This window comes from Papio anubis, chromosome 14, assembly GCF_008728515.1.
Source record: "Papio anubis isolate 15944 chromosome 14, Panubis1.0, whole genome shotgun sequence".
Classification (NCBI taxonomy): domain Eukaryota; kingdom Metazoa; phylum Chordata; class Mammalia; order Primates; family Cercopithecidae; genus Papio; species Papio anubis.
In genome coordinates this window covers 62,396,392-62,421,008 of record NC_044989.1, presented here as the reverse complement: position 1 = coordinate 62,421,008, position 24,617 = coordinate 62,396,392, and the positions used below count along the sequence as shown (strand labels likewise).

Genomic DNA, 24,617 nt, shown 5'->3' with positions numbered 1-24,617 from the left:
TTGAATTCCTGGGCTCAAGTGATCTGCCTGCGTTGGCCTCTCAAAGTGTTAGGATAACAGGCATAAACCATTGCACTCAGCCTTTAAATGATATTCTAAGAAGACTAGGCTGTTTTCTTTAGACTAAGGAAGTGTGTGTGTGGAGGGAGGCCAGTATCACAGGATCAAAGATCAAACTCATTTTGTGATTAACACTGTTGCATTCACTAGGTTTATCATAATTCAGTTCAGGCTTTTGTACTGTATCCACAAGACTATAAAATGGCTCATTAAAATTCAGATATATTTCCTCTGTTATTGACTTATAATCCACTTAGGTTAATAACTCTAGCAATAAAAAGGAAGTTTAGCTTATTTGGCAGTTAATATGAGCTGGTTCCTAGTGACTACCACTCATTAACGTCTTGGGTGATAAGAGCTCTGTTTAATTAATTACACAGAGTTATCTAGAAAATTCAGAAACACGATAAACTTACAATTTATCAGCTTCAATTTCAGAAGTCCTATTTTCTGTTTCCCTAGTAGCATAAATCATTTTTTAAAAATCTATACAAAATTTTAAGAATGGCCTCATATCATATGAAAAAATTAACTCAAGTGGATCAAGGACCTAAAGCCTAAGAGTGAAAACTATAGAACTCTTAGTAGAAAACACAGAGGAAAAGTTTCATGACATTGGATTTGGCAATGACTTCTTGGATAGCATACCAAAAGCACAGGCAACAAAAGTAAAAATAAACTGGACTACATCAAAATTTAAAACTTTTATGCATCAAAGGATATGATCTGGAGGGGAATGAAAAGTCAGACCGGAAGAAAATATTTGCAAATCCATATATCTGATATGTGATTGATATCCTGAATATATTTAAAAACTCCTGCAACTCAACAACAACAAAAAAACAATGAAAGTGGGTAAAATGGGTTCAGGTGTTTGGTGTAAGAAAAAAAAAAGAGGCTGGGTTCAGTGGCTCATGCTTGTAATCCAAGTACTTTGTAAGGCTTAGGCAGTGGCTTGCTTCAGCCCAGGAGTTCAAGACCAGTCTGGGCAATATGGCAAAACCCCATCTCTACAAAAAATACAAAAAATTAACCAGGCATGGTAGCTTGCACCTGTAGTCCCAGCTACTCAGGTGGCCGAGATGGGAGGAACACTGGAGTCTGGGAGGCAGAGGGGTTGCAGTGAGCCGAGATTGGGCCACTGCACTCCAGCTTGGGCGATAGAGCAAGACCCTGTCTCAAAAATAAATAAATAATAAAAAATAATAAAAAAAAAAAGAAAAAAGAGGCAAAAAGAAAGAAAAATAAAAAAGATTTTTGAAAATGGGCAAACCTGGCTGGGTATGGTGGCTCACGCCTGCAATCCCAGCACTTTGGGAGGCCAAGGCAGGCAGATTGCCTGAGGTCAGGCATTCGAGACCAGCCTGGCCAAAAGTGGTGAAACCCTGTCTCTACTAAAAATACAAAAATTAGCCAGGCGTGGCAGTGTGTGCCTGTAATCCCAGCTACTCAGGAGGCTGAGCAAGAGAATTGCTTGAACTCAGGAGGAGGAGGTTTCAGTGAGCCAAGATCGCACCACTGCACTCCAGCCTGGGAGACGGAGCAAGACTCTTGTCTCAACAAACAAACAAACAAAAAGGGCAACCCCAATAAGCACATAAAAAAGATGTTCAACATCTCTAATTATTGAGGACTTCAACTCAAAACTACAATGAGATACCACTTTATATACATTAGGATGACAACTATCAAAAAAAAAAAAAAAACCCTAGAAACTAACAAGTGTTAGTGAGGATGTATAGAAATTGGAACCTTCATGTACTGCCGGAAAAAAACCATAACATTGAGCAATCTCTGTAGAAAATAGTTTGGCAGTTCCTTAAAAAGTAAAAACATAGAATTACCATATAATCCAACAAGTCCACTCCTAGCATGTACCCAAAAGAACTAAAAACAGAGACTAAAATAGATATTTGTACACCCATGTTCACAGCAGATTAGTCACAGAGCCAAAAGGTGGAAACAACTCAAATATCCATCAGCAGATAAATGGATAAACAAAATGTGGTGTATGCACACAATGGAATATTATTCAAGCTTTAAAAGGAATGTAATCCTGATATGTACCACAATAAAGATAAAAGTTGAAGACACTATGTGTAAAATAAACCAGACACAAAAGGACAAATATTGTATGGTTCTATTTATGTGAGGTACCTAGAATAGGCAAATACATAGAGAAAAAAGTAGAAAAGAGGTTACCAGGGGCTGAAGAGAGGTGGAAATCGGGAGTTACTGTTTAATGTGTACTGAATTTCTGTTTGGGATTTTTTTTTAAAAATCTGCAAATAGATAGTGGTGATAGTTATACAACATCATGAATGGTTCAGATGCACTCCAGCTTGGGCAACAGAGCAAGACCCTGCCTCGAAAAAAAAAAAAAAAAGAAAAGAAAAGAAAAAAGAGAGACAAAAAAGATAAGAAAGAAAAATAAGAGAGATTTTTGAAAATGGGCAAACCTGGCTGGGCATGGTGGCTCACACCTGTAATCCCAGCACTTTGGGAGGCCAAGGCTGCACTTTGGGAGGTGCAGGCAGGAGGACTGCTTGAGCCCAGGACTTCGAGGCTACGGTAAGCTATGATCATGCCGCTGTACTCCAGCCTGGGTGGCAAGACTGTCATCTCTTAAAAAGGAAAACCATCTGTACTTAATACCACTGGACTGTACTTAATACCACTGGACCACACATTTAAAAATGGCTAAAATGGCCGGGCGCGGTGGCTCACACTGGTAATCCCAGCACTTTGGGAGGCTGAGGGGGGTGGATCATGAGGTCAGGAGTTCAAGACCATACTGGCCAATATGGTGACACCCCATCTCTACTAAAAATACAAAAATTGGCCCAGCATGGTGGGGCACACCTGTAGTCCCAGCTACTTGGGAGGCTGAAACAGAAGAATCGCTTGAACCCAGGAGGCAGAGGTTGCAGTGAGCCAAGATTGCACCACTGCATTCCAGCCTAGGTGACAGAGTAAGACTCCGTCTCGGGGGGGGGAAAAAAAAGTTAAAATGGTAAAATTTTATGTTATGTATATTTTACCACAATTTTTTTTAAAAGTACTAAGGATGGGCTTGGGCCAGAGGCCTTCTACATTTATCTTGGCAATAGAGCAGTGGCATACATGGAATGAAGCCCAGAGCCAACCAGCCAGTACACACATACTAGACAAACACAGGCAGTTCAACACTGCTGGGCAGGATACACTGTTACCCCTGAGTTTAGGACAAGGGACTTACATCCAAAAATTGCTTCCAAGTCCTCTTAAGGCTTGGCTTCCTGGCTTCCTCTCAAGCACCCCATCTGTCCACAAGAATAGAAACAGACAGCCTGAACAGCTGAAAGAAGTCCAACACCAGGGGCTGCATGCTGGCAAGCTACTAGTCAGAGGCTGAGGACTTCAGCAGTGCCAAAGCCCTGCTCTCACAGGGTCAATGAATCTGCGAAGACATTCATCTTTCTCTCTCTTTTTCTTTAAATCATTTTATTGAGTATAGTATACATAAGAAAGGACACATCATAAGAAAAAATGATTTTCTTTTAAAGTCTATAAAAAATTTATGTTCAGTAATCTCAAGTGCATCTCTTTGTAAATTGAGAGTTTTAAAAATAAAATTACTTCAGTACAAACAACATTTTCTTAACTGCCAAACGTTAAATGATTTCTTTTATATTTTTTCCCCAAGTGGAAGGGGTAATTATAGCTATCAGAAAACTCAAGTTGTATATTAGACAGTCAACACCGCAATAAGACTGTTTAACAATGACTAGGATTACCAAATTATGTTAACATAGTCTTATAAGAAAAAACAAGGTGTTATCTGTGATTCCTCACTTTCTCTAATTCTCTACATCCCTTCCAAGTCAACTCAAAGTAACTCACCCATATTCAAAACATACACTCTACCTGCTCACTTCACTTCGTTAAAATTACCTTTATTTCCTTGCTGTTATCTCACCTGGACCAGTAAGTGGCCTCCTGCTTTCACTTTTTTCCCCCTACAATATTGATTTTTATTAGTTATCCCTGGGTTTGACAAACAAGTTTTGGAACATATTATTATTAATAATAAAAGTTTGTAAAAGAAGGGACCTGTCATAAATGAGAAACAGAGATGGAAATGTGCAATGGAGATTGTGAGAAGTTCACATAAAGTCATTTCTACTATTTTTTGGAGTGGAATATTAATATTGGCTCCATTCATTTCTGAACGCCTCATCTTATTAAGAGAATGAAGGATAACAGTTTTTCTTTTGTTGTTTTGTATTTTGTTTTTCCTTGAAATCCCATTTTACCTAATTACCATCACATGGAGGTCGAGGCAAAAGAGAATTGCTTTTAATGTGCAAAAAAGCAATTCCAACCTTAGTGATATTTTCCCCCTAGGATCTCAGTATCCCAGTACTGAGATCCCAGTAATCCATTCTCCATAGGTGAATCAAGGCAATCCTATTAGAACATAAGTCACATCACATCTTTCCTTGTTTGAAACCCTCTAATAGCTTCCCATTACACTTAAAATTCTAAACAAGGCTAATTTCTTGCCTTGGTTGCTCCCTCTGCCTGTATTTTGTGCCCCCAGATCTTCCTGGGGCTGCCTCCTTCTTGTCATTCAAAGTTCAGCTCACCTCAGAGAAGAAATCTTTCTTCACTCAAATTAAAGTAAAGCCACTTACTTTGAGGTGGGGTCTGTGCATCTTAATTTCTTTTTAAGCTCCTCAGGTGAGTCTGACATATAGTGATGCTTTGAATCACTAGCTAAGTGAATCTTCATTTTGCTTATAATAGCTTTTCTGCCAATTTACTTCTTGCTAGTTCCTACTGACAGCGGGCTGAAAAAATGGAAAACCAACATTGTGGGAGGTGGTGAGAAGGAAATGGCAATCACCAGGGACTTGTACTAAATCACTGCCAAAGGAGCCGGTTGCAGTGGCTCACTCCTGTAATCCCAGCACTTTGGGAGGCCGAGGCAGGTGGGTCACCTGAGGTCGGGAGTTCGAGACCAGCCTGACCAACATGGAAACACTCCCCTCTACTAAAAATACAATATTAGCTGGGTATGGTCGTGCATGCCTGTAATCCCAGTGGTATGATCTTGCCTCACTGCAACCTCTGCCTCCCAATTCAAGCGATTCTCCTACCTCAGCCTCAGGCATGTGCCACTATGCCTGGCAAACTTTTGTATTTTTAGTAGAGACAGGGTTTTACCAAGTTGGCCAGGCTGGTCTCGAACTCCTGACCTCAGGTGATCCACCTGCCTTAGTTGCCCAAAGCGCTGGGATTACAGGCATGAGCCACCACGTCCAGTCTTATTCTTTTTTCTGTTATAAACTTTAAGCATTGCCTTCTATAAATTATACCTTTAAATTCAACTGTAAGTTGAAGACCGTAACTTTAGAACACAAACTATCATGGAACATGTCTTAGAGCTACGAAAAGAGTTGACTCATTCAGAATTAAAGTTTAAGTAAATTCCATGTTCTAAATCTGATATAAAATATGAAATGGAAAATTCCTTTATCTGTTTTTAAAAAATTATTCTAGGCTGGGTTCAGTGGCTCACGTCTATAATCCCAACACTTTGGGAGGCCGAGGTGGGCGTATCACTTGAGGTCAGGAGTTCGAGACGAGCCTGGTCAACATGATAAAGTGTTGCCTCTACTAAAAATGCAAAAATTAGCCAGGTGTGGTGGTGCATGCCTGTAGTGCCAGCTACTTGGGAGGCTGAGGCGGGAGAATCGCTTGAGCACAGGAGGCGGAGGTTGCAGTGAGCCAAGAGTTTGCCGCTGCACTCCAGTCTGGGCAACAGAGGGAGACTCTGTAAGTAAGTAAACAAACAAACAAACAAACAAAAAATGTATTCTAAACTGATTTAAGTATCTTCAAGCTGTTACATTTTACCAATCCCTACTGACAAATGATAGTTGACTGTCTATCAGAAAACTAGTTTCACTAATTTCTTTGGAGGCTTTCCTTTAGTACATTATTAAAAGTAAAAATCAACCTTAAATACAAGAATTATCAGAAACAAATTTGTATTGCTTGCATTACAGCTTATATAACCAAACACGGTATCTGTTCCCCTTGGTAGCTATTTGGAGTAAGACAACATGATCTCAAAATGGTGACTGAATGTTGATAAAATAAAATGGCATTTTACTTAATCCCTATATCCTACCCTTACAAATCTCTCCATGTATTTACACACATACACAGTTATAAACAAATATATATGTGTGTTTGTATGAGAGAAAGATTGTGTGTGCATGCGCACGCAACTTTGCTGCTTCCCCTATGACACAAAGCAGATAGCTGTGGACGTTCCTCAGGCTTGTAAAGCTACAATGGTACATGATCAAGCTCAGTATAAACTGATTTTATTTATTTATTTATTCATTCATTCATTCACTCATTCATTCATTCATTTAGAGACAGGGTCTCACTCTCTGTCACCCAGGCTGGAGGGTATTGGCGCAATCACAGTTCACTGCAGTCTCGACCTCCTGGGTTCAAGGTATCCCCACTCTACCGAGTAGCTTGGATTACAGACGTGCACTATCATGTCTGGCTAATTTTCATGTTTTTTGTAGAGAGGGGGTCTCGTCATGTTGACCAAGCTGGTCTCAAACTCCTGGGAAGAAATCTGCCTCCCTCAACCTCTCAAAGTGCTGCTATTACAAGTGTGAGCCACTCTGCCCAGACATAAACAGATTATTAATTATAGGTTTTGGCAGATTTACTCCTTATTTACTAGCTAGAATTACAAAAGGAGATCAGTGTATAGTTATGTGTAGCTTAATGATGAGGATACTTTCTGAGAAATGTGCCATTAGGTGATTTATTGTCTGAACATGATAGAGTGTACATACACAAACCTAGATGGTGTAGCCTGCTATACACCTAGACTATATGGTATAGCCTATTGCTTCTAGGCTATAAACCTGTACAGGGCATTACTGTACTGAATACTGTAGGCGACTGCAACACAATGATAAGTATTATATTTGTGTAACTAAACATATCTAAATATAGAAAAGGTACCTTTAAAATACAGCATTATCGTCTTATGGGACCATCAGTGACTGAAATGTCATTATGCAGAGCATTATTGTATTTATTTCAAAAGAAATTTATAAATTAAAAATAAATGAATACCTTCCCTTGAGATTAGAGGTTTATCTATGTTTCAGACAAAATTGCTGGGTTTTTAATATAGAGTCCAACCTATTTTGATTCTGTAATGTATGATCAGTGCATATCCCCCTCATCTAATTGCTTATAAATGACAGGAGTGAACATATGAGTTGGTTAGAAAAAACAACTAGATCAGAAAATATAAAAATCTGTCTTCCTCTATAGGTCTGCTGAAAACTCAACCCAAAACTAGAGAAGTACTTGAACTAAACCTTACTTGAGAAAAGGCAAGAACATTTGCCACTAATAAATACATTAAAAAACAATAACGAAAAGAGCTTTATATTTTGGGATCTCCACATGCAGGCATCTTAAAATGTATGTGCAAGAACAATTTAGTACTAAATGGTTCAGTACTGAGACTGAGTCTAAATGTTTCCTCACAAAATGTCCCTTTGGCCTGGAAGGACAAGAAGTCATAAAAGAAAACACATCTTCATAAAATACCTAAATTTAAGCCTAAAAAAGAAGAAATAAGCATAAATGAGACTCCACTAACGGTATAAATTACCATCCCTTCTCCCCAGTTAGTGTTTAAAAAAAGAAAAACACTTCTATTATAATTTCTACTGAAGTTCCAGGAAAGGAAAACACAACAAAGGTGTTAGGTGAGCAAATATAAAACATTTCTAAAGACATATGCCTGATTCCAACAGTCCTCATGGCTCAGATCTCACAGTGATTTATGGCCAAATACGACAGGATTTCAGTCTCATAAGCAAAGCACTTGATGTTCATCTTTTGGATATAAAATATTCACCTTAAAGCTTTCTGCATGTTTTTACAATTGAATCATGTTTTATTTTTGCAAAATTTTTACTTCTGTTGGAAAAAAATTCACTACAAGCAAAGTAATTGCGTCAGTAGTTCCTACTCATTTTCTCTAGTTTTGCAGATTTCAATTAAGGTATACTGCCTTACTTATTTCTCTATTACTTTGGCTTCCTCATATATCAAAGGATACTGCAACATATACTGTGGTTTAGAAAACAAGGTTATGTATGTACTTGGCTGCCGATTTTCAAATGTACTTTTTAGACCAAAGAAAAGTAATACAGACAAACTGAACAGGAGAGAGAAATTTAAATGGGGAGTGAGGGAAACGAAAGAAATCCACCTTCACTAGTTCCTGAATAAATAATTCCAAGCACTCTACAAATTACGTCAAGTAGAAGCAATATGCCAACATATATTGACTTCTTGACATAAAAATATGACACCAAGTTCTATTAACACATCAAATCCAATTATTTCAGCTACCTTTAACACAGTGGTTCTCAACCCTGGATACTGAAATCTTCTGGGGAGCTTTAAAGAACAACATTACCTGTGTTCCACCCCCACAGATTCTTATGTAATTGGTCGGGGTAAGGCCTGAGCATCAAAATGTTTAAAGCTCTGAATGTGATTCTTATGTGTGACCATGGCTGAGAATTACTGCTTTAAAATGACATATACTGAAGACAGCACTTTAGTTGTCCTGGGTGACACAAATAGACATACACACACACCAGAGTTCAACAAAAGACGGGTCACCCTTCTTGGAAGCAACTTCTTGATATCCTAGGATCGTTAATTCTCTCACAAGTTCATTCAATGTCAGCAGTGTGAAAACAACTTTGATGTGGGTGCCTATAGGTGTTCTAAAAATTGGGCACTTGATTTAGTGGAGTATTTCATAAATAACACTAACCTAGAAGCTGGCCTAAGTACTAACCAAGGATCCAGTTCTCACAAAAACATTTCCTGTAGGATGTGGGCTGTATATTTTACTGCCAGTCTAGGTTCTATTATTGTTTACTTTATTCTTTACAACTTTTCTTGACTTCATGTATTTGTATTAAAAAGGATTTTATAGGCCGGGTGCAGTGGCTCACGCCTGTAATCCCAGCACTTTGGGAGGCCGAGGCGGGTGGATCATGAGGTCAGGAGTTCAAGACCAGCCTGGCCAAGATGGTGAAACCGCCGTCTCTACTAAAAATACAAAAAATAAGCCAGGCGTGGTGGCAGGCGCCTGTAATCCCAGCTACTCGGGAGGCTGAGGCAGGAGAACCGCTTGAACTCAGATGGTGGAGCTTGCAGTGAGCCCAGATTGAGCCACTGCACTCCAGCCTGGGCGACAGAGTGAGACTCCATCTCAAAAAACAAAAAAAAGGATTTTATGGGCTGAAGTGCAATATCAATCATTTTCATTGTGACCATTTCTTTACTACTTTGAAGTATGTGATATACAATAAACTGCACATAATAAAGTATACAATTTTATAAGTTTTGACATATGTATACAATCATTGCTACACTTTTTTCTTCTTTTTTTTTTTCCCAAGACACAGTCTCTGTAACCAAGGCTAAAGTGAAGTGATCCGATCTCAGCTTGCTGCAACCTCTGCCTTCCAGGCTCAAGTGATTCTCGTGCCCCAGCCTCCTGAGTAGCTGGAACTACAGACACACACCACCACGCTCGGCTAATTTTTTGTATTTTTAGTAGAGACAGGGTTTCACCATGTTGGCCAGGCTGGTCTCAAACTCCTGACCTCAAGTGATCTGCCTGCCTCAGCTTCCCAAAGTGCTGGGATTACAGACATAAGCAACCTGTAACCTAAAAACCTATGATAGTATTAATGAAATAATATCATAGCTTTCTAGGAGTCTTAAAATAGATATGTTTTCATATTCCTTCCCAAATGTTAAATATAGACAAAATGAAATAAGCACTACTGGCAGGATAAAAACTAAATAGCCGATATAAATGGCTGGTAAAACTTAGATATCCAAGTGTACTTATTATACTTTTCTAATCTGTTGGATTTGTGTGTGTGTGTGTGTATAAAAATATCTGTCACATAACATAATGGTTAAGAGAACAGATGAGTGTTTTTTTTTTTTTTTAGACAGAATCTCGCTCTGTCGCCCAAGCTGGAGTGCAGTGGCACGATCTCGGCTCACTGAAAACTCCACCTCCTGGGTTCACACCATTCTCCTGCCTCAGCCTCCCGAGTAGCTGGGACTACAGGCGCCCGCCACCACGCCCAGCTAATTTTTTTGTGTTCTTAGTAGAGACGGGGTTTCACCGTGTTAGCCAGAATGGTCTTGATCTACTGATCTCGTGATCCACCCGCCTCGGCCTCCCAAAGTGCTGGGATTAGAGCCGTGAGCCACCGCGCCCAGCTGGGGTTTTTTTTGTTTTGTTTTGTTTTGTTTTTTGAGACAGTCTCACTGTTACCCAGACTGGAGTGCAGTGGCGCCATCTCGGTTGACAGCAACCTCTGCCTCCTGGGTTCAAGTGATTTTCCTGCCTTAGCCCCCTGAGTAGCTGGGATTACAGGTGTCTGCCACCATGTCCAGCTAATTTTTGTATTTTTAGTAGAGATGTGGTTTCCCCATGTTGGCCAGACTGGTCTCGATCTCCTTGCCTCAGATGATCCACTTGCCTCAGCTTCCCAAAGTGCTGGGATTACAGGCGTGAGCCACCAAGCCCAGAAACAGAACTCACTTTAGGATCAGACAAACTAGTCAACAAGTACAAGTAGCATAAAAAGGTACTCCAAATTTAAAATTTTTCTTTTTTTGCAGCAGGGTCTCCCACCTAGGCTGTAATGCAGTGACGTGATCTCTGCTCACTGCAACCTCCACCTCCCAGGCTGAAGCCAATTCTCCTGCCTCAGCCTCCGGAGTAACTGGGATTACTGGTGCCTGCCACCATGCCCGGCAATTTTTGTTGTTGTTGTTTTGTTTTTGTATTTTTAGTAGGAGAGATGGGGTTTTATCATGTTGGCCAGTCTGGTCTTGAACTCCTGACCTCAAGTGATCCACCTGCCTTGGCCTTCCAAAGTGCTGGGATTACAGACATGAGCCACTGGGCCCGGTGAAAATGTTTTAATGAATTATCTTTTTTTTTTTCTTTTTAAGTGGAATCTCGCTCTTGTCGCCCAGGCTGGAGTGCAGTGGCTCGATCTCAGCTCACTGCAACCTCCGCCTCCCAGATTCAAGCGATTCTCCTGCCTCAGCCTCCCAAGTAGCTGGGATTATAGGCGCCTGCCACAATGTCTGGCTAATTTTTGTATTTTTAGTAGAGACAAGGTTTCACCATGTTGGCCAGGCTGGTCTCAAAGTCCTGATCTCAGGTGATCCACCCACCTTGGCCTCCCAAAGTGTTGGGATTACAGGCGTAAGCCACTGCGCCCGGGCCGAATTATCTTTTATTATTTAAAAAAAATTTTTTTTGGAGACAGAGTTTCGCTCGTATTGCCCAGACTGAAGTGCAATGGCATGATCTCGGCTCACCACAACCTCTGCCTCCCGGATTCAAGCGATTCTCGTGCCTCAGCCTCCCGAGTAGCTGGGATTACAGGCATGTGCCACCATGACCAGCTAATTTTGTATTTTTAGTAGAGATGGGGTTTCTCCATGTTGGTCAGCTTGGCCTCGAACTCCTGACCTCAGGTGATCCGCTCACCTCGGCCTCCCAAAGTGCTGGGATTACAGGCATGAGCCATCGTGCCCAGCCCTGAATTATCTTTTAAATTAAAATTAAAGTCAGTACACAACTGCAAACACTGAAAAATCTAAAGAAACTATAAAAGAAAATATGTGAGAAAATCTGACAGCTCAAAAATACTCTCATCATTAAGAAGAAATAAATTTCTATTGTAGGATATAATAGAAGCACTTACTTATTTATCTGAAAATAAATGTGATTAGCTAATTCAGTGACCTGGGTTTTCCCTTCCTAATTACCAATTTATTTTTTTTCCCCCAAAAGACATAAACCAGATCATTAAAAGTCTGAGCTGGCAGTCATCTGGAACGCAAAGTGAATGACTTCAAGAAAAACCATATAGACATTAAAATTATCTGCCATAATGACTACTGAAACTGTTGGGGAAAAAAGCACTGTACATAAGTTTAAATTGAGAATTATTTGTGACCTCAAGGACAGAGATAGCACATTTAGGGGTCTTTAGGAACAATGTATTAATGTAAATTAAGATACACTGCCTCCTATCCCTGACTGATTATTAAAGATGACTGGATGAGATTGTGCTGCCTAATCCGAATTCTTGGTCTTTATTTATTATCTCTATTATTGCCTTGGAAATTCTAACCAAATGCCAAGGATTCTGAGATCTAACCAAATGCAGTAGTGGTCAGCTTCTGAGCAATCACGTTATTGGCCCATTCTGTTCTTCTGAGACAGCTGCCAGGACCTGAGGCTAGTTTCCAGACTCTGTCCACAAGTAAGAGTATCCAAATTTTCAGATGATTCTACCTCTAAAAAAAGGATTCTAGGAAACAGTGTCTTTTCCTATTGCTGTTATTGCATAAAATCAATCTGAATGAACAAGCTAACATGTAATGAAAAATATAGTTTACAAAGGAAAATTGACTTAAGTTTAACTCACCTGTCCATATTTGCCTAATTCCAGCTCTATAATGGCAACAGGCGTGTGTATTTGAGCTGAATGCCTTGACTGAGACTTGCCATCAACTCTCCAGCTCAGGCCCCGAAGCCCGCTATTCCAGCGGCTCTGGTTCATGAGGCTCTCACGGATTTTTGTCTTGTGGCTCTTCCAGAATTTGGAAATGACAGCAGCTTGGTCAGATGTGATCCCACCTTGCTTTTTGGTTTGAGCAGTCAAGAATGCTTCCAGCTGGTTGAAATCCATGTCTGCAGACGCAATAGACTATAAAGATGACAGAAAAAGCAAATAATTTGAATTTAGTAGGTAACTAAAAAGGATAGCTTCTTAACTACAGATCATATTTTGAGTGACTCTTAAATCACTGAAACAGGCCAGACACAGTGGCTCACGCCTGTAATCTCAGCACTTTGGAAGGCAGAGGTGAGATCACTTGAGGTTAGGAGTTAAGAGACCAAACTGGCCAACATGGTGAAACTCCATCCCTACTAAAACTACAAAAATTAGCCAGGCATGGTGGTGCATGCCTGTAATCTCAGCTACTCAGGAGGCTGAGGCACAAGAATCGCTCAAACCAGGAGGTGGAGACTGCAATGAGCCAAAATTGCACCACTGCACTCCAGTCTGGGTAACAGAGAGAGACACTGTCTAAAAAAAAAAAAAAAAAAAGTCACTGAAATAAACTTTCATAAAAGGTCATCACGGGACAGTAAGGAGGCCAGGTACGGTGGCTCACACCTATAATCCCAGCACTTTGTGAGGCTGAGGTGGGCAGATCACTTGAGGTCAGAAATTTGAAACCAGCCTGGCCAAAATGGTGAAACCCCATTTTTCTACTAAAATTACAAAATTGGCCGGGTGTGGTCGCGCACACCTGTAGTCCCGGCTACTCGGGAGGCTGAGACAGAAGAATTGCTTGAACCCAGGAGGCAGAGGTAGCAGTGAGCTCAGATCACACCACTCCACTCCAGCCTGGGCGACAAAGCAAGACTGCACTGAAAAAAAAAAAAAAAAAAAGTGGGCAGGGGAGGGGGTAGACAGTAATGAGAATAAGCTCTTTATAGCAAAAATACTCCGTTTGGAAACATCAAATATCAGAAAAGCTACTGTTAAAAATTCCATGTCACTCAATTCGGTATCAATAACTAGAATATAATTTTTAAATATCCAGTTCTATGGTGGGGAGATAAAAGGAAAATTTTTTTGAAGTAATAAAACAAGCCAGGTGTGGTGGTGTGTGCCTGTAGTCCCAGCTACTTGGGAAGCTGAGGCAGGAGGACAGCTGGAACCCAGAAGTTCAAGTCCAGCCTGAGCAACAGAGCAAGACCCTGTCTCTAAAATAATAACAACAATAAAACAAAAGAATTAAATTAATTGGGTGTCTAATAAAAATCTTACATAATTTCACAGTGCCTTATAGCCAGGCTTGGTTTGATATACTTCAACTGTATAATGCCTTATCCATATGATGCACTAAGTAAATTATAAAGTGAATGTATTATCTTAGCTTTGAAGTCCATCTTCAGCCAAACAGCTCATTCACAATAATACTACTGTGAAATTATTTACTACTTTATACTTTCCCATAAATTTTCAAAAGTTAATTGCCATTGAATCTGGGTTCTCTATTCTAGTATCCAAGAAAACACAGTAACTAAATATAAGCTCAAGCATAGTAACATGCCTTAAATTTGCACAGTACTCTTTAGCATACCATAGCATTTTCACATCTACAGGCGTACTTCATTTTATTGTGCATCACTTTATTGAACTTCACTTTATTATACTTCACAGATACTGCATTTTTTACAAATTGAAGGTCTGCGGCAACCCTATACTAAGGAAGTCTATTGGTGCCATTTTTCAAATAGTATATGCTCACCTTGTGTCTCTGTGTCACATTTTGAAAATTCTCATATTTCAAACTTTTTCACTATTTATATCTGTTATGGTGATCTGTGATCAGAGATCTTCAGTGTTACTATTGGAATTCTTTCAGGGCACCATGAACCATGCCCATAGAAGACAGATAAACTGATAAATGTCTTGTGTTCTGACTGCTCCAACCACTGGCCGTTCCTTCTCTTTCCCTCTCTGCAAGCCTCCCTATGACCTGAGACACACAATATTGAATTTAGGCCAATTAATAACCCTAGAATGGCCTCTAAATATTCAAATGAAAGAGTCAAATGTATCTCATTTTAAATCAAAAGCTAGAAATGTTTAAGCTTAGAGAGGAAGCCAAGATAGGCTGAAAGCTAGGCCTCCTGTGCCAGACAGCTAGCCAAGTTGTGAACGCCAAGGAGAAGTTCTTGAAAGAAATTAAAAGTGCTACTCCAGTGCACACACAAATGACAAGAAAGCAAAACAGAGCCAGGCGCAGTACAGGTTCACGCCTGTAATGCTGGCACTTTGGGAGGCCGAATCGGGCAGATCACTTGAGGTCAGGAGTCTGAAGCCAGCCTGGACAACATGGTGAAACCCTGTCTCTACTAAAAATACAAAAATTAGCTGGGCGTAGTGGTGCACACCTGTAATCCCAGCTACTCGGGAGGCTGAGGCAGGAGAAATGCATGAACCCAGGAGGCAGAGGCTGCAGTGAGCCAAGTTTGCACAACTGCACTCCAGCCTCAGCCTGGAGGACAGTGTGAGACTCTGTCTCAAAAAAAAAAAAAAAGCAAGCAAGCACGACAGCCTTCTTGCTGATATGGAGAAGGTTTTGGTGGTCTGGACAAAAGATCAAACCAGCCACAACCTTCCCATAAGCCAAAACCTAATCGAGGGCAAGGCCCTAACTTTCTTTAATTATATGTAGGTTGAGAGAGGTGAGAAAGCTTACAGAAGAAAAGTTTGAAGCAAGGTTGGTTCATGAGGTTTAAAGAAAGAAGTTGTCTCCATTAACACAAAAGTACAAGATGAAGCAGCAAGTGCTGATGTAGGAGCTGCAGCGAGTTATCCAGAAGATCTAGCTATTTGATGAAGGTAGTTACACTAAACAAAAGATTTTCAATATAGATGAAATAGCTGTGTATTGGAAAAAGATACCATCTAGGACTTTATTTTTTGTTTGTGAGTTCTCATAAAGTAAGACTTTCACAGCTAGAGAGAAGTCAATGCCTAGCCTCAAAGACAGGCTGACCCTCTTGTTAGAGGCCAATGCAGCTGGTGACTTGAAGTTGAAGCCAATGGTCATTTATCATTCAGAAAACTCTAGGGCCCTTAAGAATGATGGTAAATCTACTCTGCCCATGCTCTGTAAATGGAACAACAAAGCCTAAACAGCACATCTGTTTACAGCATGGCTTGCTGAATTTAAAATATTCAGCTGAATTTAAAATACTCACAGTGGGCTTAAGGAAACCTACTGCTCAGAAAAAAAGATTCAAAATATTACTACTCACAAACAATGCACGTAGTCACTCAAGCGCTCTGATGGAGACGTACAAGGAGATGTTATTTTCATGACTGCTAACACGGCATTCATTCTTCAGTCCATGGATCAAGAAGTAATTCTGACCATTAAGGTTTTTTTTTTTTTTTTTTTTTTTTTAAAGAAATACATTTTGTGACCAGGCATAGTGGCTCAAGCCTATAATCTCAGCACTTGGGAGGCCGAGGTGGGCAGATTGCTTGAGCCTGGGAGTTCGAGACCATTCTGGGCAACATGGCGAGACCATGTTTTTACAAAAAATACAAAAAAATTAGCCAGGCGGGGTGGTACACATCTGTGGTACCAGCTACTTAGGAGACTGAGGTGGGAGGATCATGTGAGCACAGGCAGTCAAGGCTGAATAAGCCAAGATGGCACCATTGCACTCCTGCCTGGGCGACACAGCAAGACCCTGTCTAAAAAGAAAAAGAAAAAGAAAGAAATACATTTTGTAAGGCTATAGCTGCCATAGACAGTGATTACTCTAATGGATCCAGGCAGAATAAACTGAAAACCTTCAGGAAAGGATTCACCATTCTATATGCCACTAAGAACATTCATGATTCATAGAAGAATGTCAAAATATCAACATTAACACGAGTTTGGAGGAAGTTGATTCCATTCCTCATGGATGACTTTGAGGAGTCCAAGACTTCAGTGGAGGAAGTAACTGCATATGTGGTGAAAATAGCAAGAGAACCAGAATTCGAAATGAAATCTGAAGATGTGATTGAATTGTTGCAATCTTATGATCAAACTTGAATGGATAAGAAGTTACTCGTTATGGAGGAGTAAACAAAGTGGTTTCTTGGTATATAGTCCTAGTAAAGATGCTGTGAACATTGCTGAAGTGACAACAAAGGACTTAGAACATTACAGAAACTTAGTTGATAAAGCAGCGGCAGGGTTGGAGAGGACTGACTCCAATTTGAAAAAGGTTCTACTGTGGGTAAAATGCTATCAAACAGCATCACATGATACAGAGAAATCTTTCATGAAAGGGAGAATCCACAGATGCAACAACCTCATTGTTGTGTTATTTAAGAAACTGCCACAGCCACCTCAACTTTCAGCAATCATCATTCTATCAATAAGCAGCCACTGACATCAAGGCAATTCAAATCCCACTTCTGACACACACACACACACACACACACACACACGCACACATATTTAGAAAACAAAAACAAGATACCAAGGCAAGATCCTCCACCAGCAAAAAGAATATGACTTGCTGAAGGCTCAGGTAATCATTAGCATTTTTTAGCAATAAAGTTTTTAGGTTTTTTTGCGGGGAGAGATGGGGTCTCTGTTACCCAGGCTGGAGTGCAGGGGCACAATCATAGCTCACTTGTAGCCTCAAACTCCCGGGCTCAAGTAATCCTCTCACTTCAGCCTCTTCAACAGTAATAAAGTATCCCTTAACTAAGGAATGTATATTGCTTTTAAAGACATAGTGCTATTATACACTTAATATAGTGTAGTATAATATGGTATGGTACAGCATAAACACAACTTTAATGCACTAGGAAACAAAAAAATTCATGTGACTCGCTTAATTGCATTATTCACTTTATTGTGGCCACCTGGAAGCAAACCCATGGTATTTCTGAGGTATGTCTGTATTACTACACTTGACCCTCATAATCAATTTTCAAAGGCAATGGGGTAGATAATAGTATTATAGTGCTCTTCACTCTCAACTTATAGAAAAAGAAACTGAAGCTTCAAGCAGCCAACTGATTTTTCTGAAAGCACCATGAGATAAGTGCAGGGACAAAGCCTCAATTGTTAAGCCAGGTTTCCCTCTGATTAGTTGTCACAAGTGACTACATAGAGAAGTAGACTCGGTATCACCACCACTGAAAAAAATGTAAACTGGTACATTCTGCCAACAATGATACAGAGATGCCAGTCCCTAATGAGTAGCTACAATGCTTCAGTTGCTGGCCTTCAGAGATCCTGAGAGATCAATGATTTGAAGAATATTACCACAAATTTTTACTTAAGGTTTAGATGTTTGAGTGAGGAACATGTAAATGTTATCAGAACTTAGAGAGCCAACAGTGAATAGAAAAACTGAGAGATAAGATAGAGAAGGCAGTCTGCAGCCAGATTAAAGTGTATCAAGTTTAGACATTGTTATATATACACAATGAGGGGCCACTAAGGGCTAGGTAACTGGAAAATCATGATGCAATGTGTGGTTTAGAATGCCGAATTTGGCCAGGTGTGGTATCACGTGCCTGCAGTCCCAGCTACTCCAGAGGCTGAAGCAGGAGGATTGTTTAAGCCCTGGAGGTTGAAACCAGCCTGGAAAACACAGCAAAACCCTGTCTCTCTCTTTTAAAAATGTTTTTAATTAAAAAATTTTTTTCTAAACTGAATCTGATAACAGTAAGTAGTTGGACTGAAGTGGGAAATTATCAGAGGGCTAGGGCAATGGAGCCTAGGGGAGGACAGCAGCAGTTAATAACTTAGTCCCAAGAGTAAGCTTCCCCTTGCCTCTTCTTTGCTATGCCCCTATCTGCTAGTGGCCATGGGAACTGGCATAAGCTCCAAACCAGACAGATCACAATGTCCTCCTTTCTCTGGGCACACTGACTGGTCTAAATGAATTTCCCAATTTAGGGCAGGAGAAATGGTCTTGTCTTTTTGGGTCATAGTATAAGAAGGACATGAGGCTGGGGTTACAGACAGCATTTTCTTCAACCTTTTGGCAAAAGCATGTCTGCAAGAAAATAGAATGAAGCCAAGGAGAGATGAGAGTGGATTTTAATGGGGTGATATCCCTGTTTTACAGTTCCCAAGAGCCTGGTTCCTGCAGGCCTTCCTGCAATTCTATAATGCTATCTCGGCATCCTTCCTACAGACAACCCAATATTCCATCGAGTATTCAAGGTAGTTTGAGCTGTATTCCTATCATTTGGAACCAAGAGTCCTGACTAAAAGAGGGTGGTGGCAGTGGGAACAGAAGAATGTAAAGGTAGACAACACAAGGTAGAATACAGGTAGAGCAAGTGAGACTGGAGCTGAAAGAAAAACAATATGTCTTTCATTTCTTCATTAATATAAAAAATTGTATGGTAAATATTACAACTTTCTGGTACATTAAAGATATTTCACATTACAATTCAATAAACGTTTACTGAATATTTGCCTATTTACCAGAAAGCAGGACCCCAAACCTCTGGCTATGCCAATCAATACAAATACAGGCTGGGCATGGTGGCTCACACCTGTAATCCAGCACTTTGGGAGGCTGAGGTAGGCAGGTCACCTGAGGTCAGAAGTTCAAGACCAGCCTGTCCAACATGGAGAAACTCCATCTCCACTAACAATACAAAAATTAGCCGGGTGTGGTGGCAGATGCCTATAATCCCAGCTACTCGGGAGGCTGATGCAGGAGAATCGTTTGAACCCAGGAGGTGGAGGTTGCAGTGAGCCAAGATTGCGCCACTGCACTTTAGCCTGGGGGACACAGCGAGACTCCACCTCAAAAACAAAGAAAAGAAAGAAAAAAAAGTATTATTTTGTATAATATACTTATAATTAAGTAAAATTATTTCCACTAGCACCTTGCTTCACAATGTTATGTCACAACTCAGGTAATTTGTATCATTCTTCTTCTCAAATAATATCAAGAGGTATCCATTCTGATATAATTTCATCTGTGACAAAGGTTATTTTGGTTGGGTTCCAGTCAGTAATATCTTGAACTAGGGTCAATTCATCCAAATTTAGAACAATTAAAAATTAAATGAGAAACTGATTTTGGTTTGGGTTCAAAGTCATCAATTTTCATTTAAGAAATGCTTGAATAGCCACCATAAAACAGATACTGTTCACAGCACACCACTTCCATCTACTGGCAGCCTAAGCTGACAGCCTGGTACTCATCCTTTATTCTTCTCTCTCTTCCACATCTTCAATCAGTGGTTTTCAACACTGGCTGCACATTAGAATCCTGAAGTACAATTTTAAAATATCAGTGCCCAGCTATTTTCCCAGAAATTCTGATTTCTAGGAATTATAGAGCGAAGCCTAGGCATTGGTATTGTTTAAAAGTTTCCAAAGTGATTCTGGCAGGCAACAAAGTGTTAAAAACAAATGCTGGCAGTAAAATGAGTTTGAAAAGAAAAAAGAAAAAGAAAAACAAATGCCTGTAACTTTCAATTGTCAAGTTCTACTGATTGTTACATCTGAAATAATTATCTAATAATATGTCCCCTCTGGTTTGTCCCTACTAGCTGGTAGAAGCACTCACTATCTTGAACCTAAACTAAGTGTGGACTCCCTCCAGTCTATGTTCTATACCACCATCAAAGTGATATATCTAAAATATAAATATAGGATGCTGGCACTTGCTTGTTTAAAGTTATTCCATGGCTGCCTATTACTTGCTTCAGTGGTGGTCGGGCAGGATGATGTGAAGCACTCTCCTAGGAGGTATAAGATAAGTTGTACATAATATAGTTAGCAGTAGCAGTAGTACAAGTATTGAAGTTTGTAAAGATTTTTATAAGTATAAATCAGAGGGTTTTCAAAGTATTCTTATATTAAACAATTACCTCCCTCATTTTAACTGTTTACTTGAATGGAAGAAAAAAAGAAAATTACAAACACAGGAACTCTGCAGGGAACTATATCATGCATGTGTATTACTATCATGCACATGTTAAATGTGTCACAGAGGAATAAAAATTTGAAAACTGATTAAACAGAACAGTGGTTCTCAACCAGGTAGTATTAACCTCCCAAAGGCACGTGAGAAATGGTGGAGGCTACATTTGGTTTCACAGTAATTGGAGGGAGTGCTGTTGGCATTAAGTGAGCAGGAGCTACGGATGCTCGGCATCCTTCGATGCCCAAGAAATAGGAGTTGGCAAGCTTTCTGTAAAAGTTGTAACCATCTGTGGCATATTCCTCCCCTTTTTGTACAACTCTTTAAAAATGTAAAAACTATTCCTAGCTCATGGACTATATAAAAACAGGCAGTGTGACCTGTGGGCTGAAGTTTGCAGACCCCTGACCAAGAACATCCCATAGGACAAATAGACCTGTGTCTCACATGACTTTGCAATGTCCCATCTGACATTTGTGTGGAAAAACCTGTTTATAATTACTTGAGCCTAGAAAGTAAGTATTTTGTTTTACATAAAAAAGTATTTTTTCAGCCGGGCGCGGTGGCTCAAGCCTATAATCCCAGCACTTTGGGAGGCTGAGACGGGTGGATCACGAGGTCAGGAGATCGAGACCATCCTGGCTAACACAGTGAAACCCCGTCTCTACTAAAAAAAAACGCAAAAAACTAGCCGGGCGAGGTGGTGGGCGCCTGTAATCCCAGCTACTCGGGAGGCTGAGGCCGGAGAATGGCGTGAACCCGGGAGGCGGAGCTTGCAGTGAGCTGAGATCCGGCCACTGCACTCCAGCCCGGGTGACAGAGCGAGACTCCATCTCAAAAAAAAAAAAAAGTATTTTTCACGGTTTTAATAAACACCAAATTTTCCAGGAATGCAATTAATACAACTTGTACTTTGACTTGGTTGGAACTTAACAAACAGGATATTAAGTATTTTGAAAAATCTCATTACCAGTGACAATACCATTTAAAATATCTTACCTACCAATACAACACATTTTATATACCTGCATTTCTTGCTGTGTATTCACAGTAATTCTATGTACAGGTACAAGCATCTGATTAATTCATTACATGTTCTAATGATATAATGCTTAAACATTTATATTTTAAAATATATATTTCACATTATGTTGTTTTAGATTTCTTATACTTTTCCTTTGTGTTACATTTATGACATCATATTAGAAACTATGTGTTGGCCGGGCGCGGTGGCTCACACCTGTAATCCCAGCACTTTGGGAGGCCGAGGAGGGCAAATCACAAGGTCAGGGGATTGAGAACATCCTGGCTAACACAGCGAAACCCCGTCTTACTAAAAATACAAAAAATTAGCCGGGCATGGTGGCAGGTGCCTGTAGTCCCAGCTACTCGGGAGGCTGAGGCAGAAGAATGGCGTGAACCCGGGAGGGGGAGCTTGCAGTGAGCCGAGATTGCGCCACTGCACTCCAGCCTGGGAGACAGAGCAAGATTCAGTCTCAAAAAAAAAAAAAAGAAAGAAATTGTGTGTTAATTTTATTATATGTGAATTATAATTAAAAGAGTTCCTTTTAAGGATCATCAAGGAGCATTAGAAAATATTTACTATCAAAAAAAGAAACACTGGACTGGATATGTTTGAGAACCACTGAGCATCAAGTTCAAACTCAACGCAACAGGCCTTGGCTTATCTTTCAGTGTCTATTTTATAACTTCCTGCCTCCCGCACTGGACAGACTCAAACAGCACTAACCTGTTTGTAATTTCCCGACTAGCAATCCCAATATGATGCTTCTATGTGCCTCTGTTCGTGCTGTTCTAAATGTTCTGAAATGTCTTATCATCACCTTCGTCAGATTAATTGCTATTCACCATTCAAGAGTCAGTTCAAGTATGGCTTCTCCAATACTCCTCCTCTCCTAGTAAGGTAAGTGCCCCCTTTCTCTTCCAAAAATGCCCTAATATCTCTATCCCTGCACTTACCTCAATGAAATGAAATTATGTCAAAAAGTCTATTTGACCCAACAGAGTCTAAACTTTCAGGGCAGAGTCTATGTATCTCTGCAAATATATCATCTAACACCTTGAAGTAGAATTCATATTCCAACAAGCATTCATACTGTATCAACAATATTTTAAATCAAAAATTCTAAATGCTGCAGATCAATATTAAGTCCAGAATTATTTAAAGCTACCAACTTCTTGCTTTACAAAATTCTCTCACATACATTCACAAACCATAAACTTCTTTGAAATAAGAGTAGAAAATAATTCAGGGTGCTGATTTCTGTTTGCCTAATCTAGCCTAGCAAATTAGCAAGGAGCTCAGAGCCAAAAAAAAAAAAAAAAAAAAAAAAAAAAAAATTTAGGCTAGGATACTAAAGAAAAAAAAGACTTTGAATGAAAAATGAAAATATAATTTATCACTTTTTTTTTCTTTTGAGACAGGATCTTGCTCTGTCACCCAGGCTGGAATGCAGTGGCACAATCATGGCTCACTACAGCCTTGCCCTCCTGGGCTCAAGCAATCCTTCCACCTCAGTCTTCCGAGTAGCTGGGACTAAAGGTGTGTACCACCACGCCTGGCATATATATATATATATTTATTTATTTATTTTCTAGGCAGAGAGATTTTTTATATATATATATATAAAATATTTATATATATATATAAAATCTTTTTTTTTTTTAATAAAGACAAAGTGATATGGTTTGGCTCCATATAATCTTTTTTGTAAAGACAAAACGATATGGTTTGGCTCTGTGTCCCCATCTAAATCTCATCTTGTAGTTGCCATAATTCCCACGTGTTGTGAGAGGGACCCAGTGGGAGATAACTGATTCATGAGGGCGGATCTTTCTCGTGCTGTTCTCTTGATAGTGCATAAGTTTCAGGAGATTTGATGGTTTTAAAAATGGGAGTTTCCCTGCACAAACTCTTCTCTTGTCTGTCACCACTTAAGACATGCCTTTTTGCCTTTCCCCTTCCACCATGATTGTGAGGCCTCCCCAGTCACGTGGAACTGTAAGTCTAATAAACCTCTTTCTTTTGTACATTACCTAGTCTCAGGTATGTCTTCATCAGCAGCATGAAAACTGACTAATACACAGGGGCTCACTATGTTGCCCAGGCTGGTCCTGAACTCCTAGACTCAAAGCAATCCTTCTGCCTCAGCCTCCCAAAATGCTGGGATTACAGGTGTGAGGCAGTGTGCCCAGTCTCTCTGAATTACTTCTTTCAACTCTATGTCAAACTATAATTATCTCTAAATAAAAAGCTTAATTTAAGAAAAAAATCTATAAGAAATTCTCTGACCTCTAGATTTAAATTCTAAGTCTTCGATATGGTTTACAAGAAGACTCACAGTTAGGAACCTTCTCCCCTTCTCTAGCTTCATTGCTCTTCATACCCCTTACCTCTTAAAATCTTCCAATCATTTGTTCTTCCTACCATCGCTATTGAACTCCTTTTAGCTCCTAAGTGTGCATTCTATCTCTATCCTCTTGGCCTTTGCCTAGGCTGTTCTCTCTGCCTAGAAAATCTTAGTTGCTATTCCTTTAACCCCTTACCTTGTTGACACCACCTCTTTCTTCAGGTTTTGATATAGATCTTACTTTTTACATGAAGTCTTTCCTTAACTCCCAAATCTGGGACAGGGGCCTCCTTCTAGATTGCCTAGTAAACTAGTGGTATTTATTAAAATTCAGGGTAGCTGCCAGGCCTATATCTTGCTCCAAAAGTCATTGCCTTCTTATTTAATATTTAATCCCCAAGGTCTACAAAACTGACTGGAACATAGTAGGTGCTCTATAAATACATGTTGAAGGGAAAGCAGGCCGGGCGCAGTGGCTCAAGCCTGTAATCCCAGCACTTTGGGAGGCCAAGATGCGC

The 24,617-nt window shown here is 39.9% G+C and overlaps 1 protein-coding gene across 4 annotated transcripts in view; it reads right to left on the bottom strand.

The window, feature by feature from the left end:
* Window positions 1-24,617, bottom strand: part of COMMD1 (copper metabolism domain containing 1) — a 241,074-nt gene that overhangs the window by 114,813 nt on the left and 101,644 nt on the right. For 3 of the 4 annotated variants that reach the window (XM_017947570.2, XM_021924869.2, XM_017947568.2), the window contains exon 2: window positions 12,657-12,938. In XM_017947570.2, the coding sequence (XP_017803059.1) occupies window positions 12,657-12,920 (264 nt within the window). In that variant the 5' untranslated portion in view covers window positions 12,921-12,938. Of the gene's footprint in view, window positions 1-12,656; window positions 12,939-20,472; window positions 20,550-24,617 lie in introns of those variants that run through there. The other variant, XM_017947569.3, reaches the window with a different exon arrangement.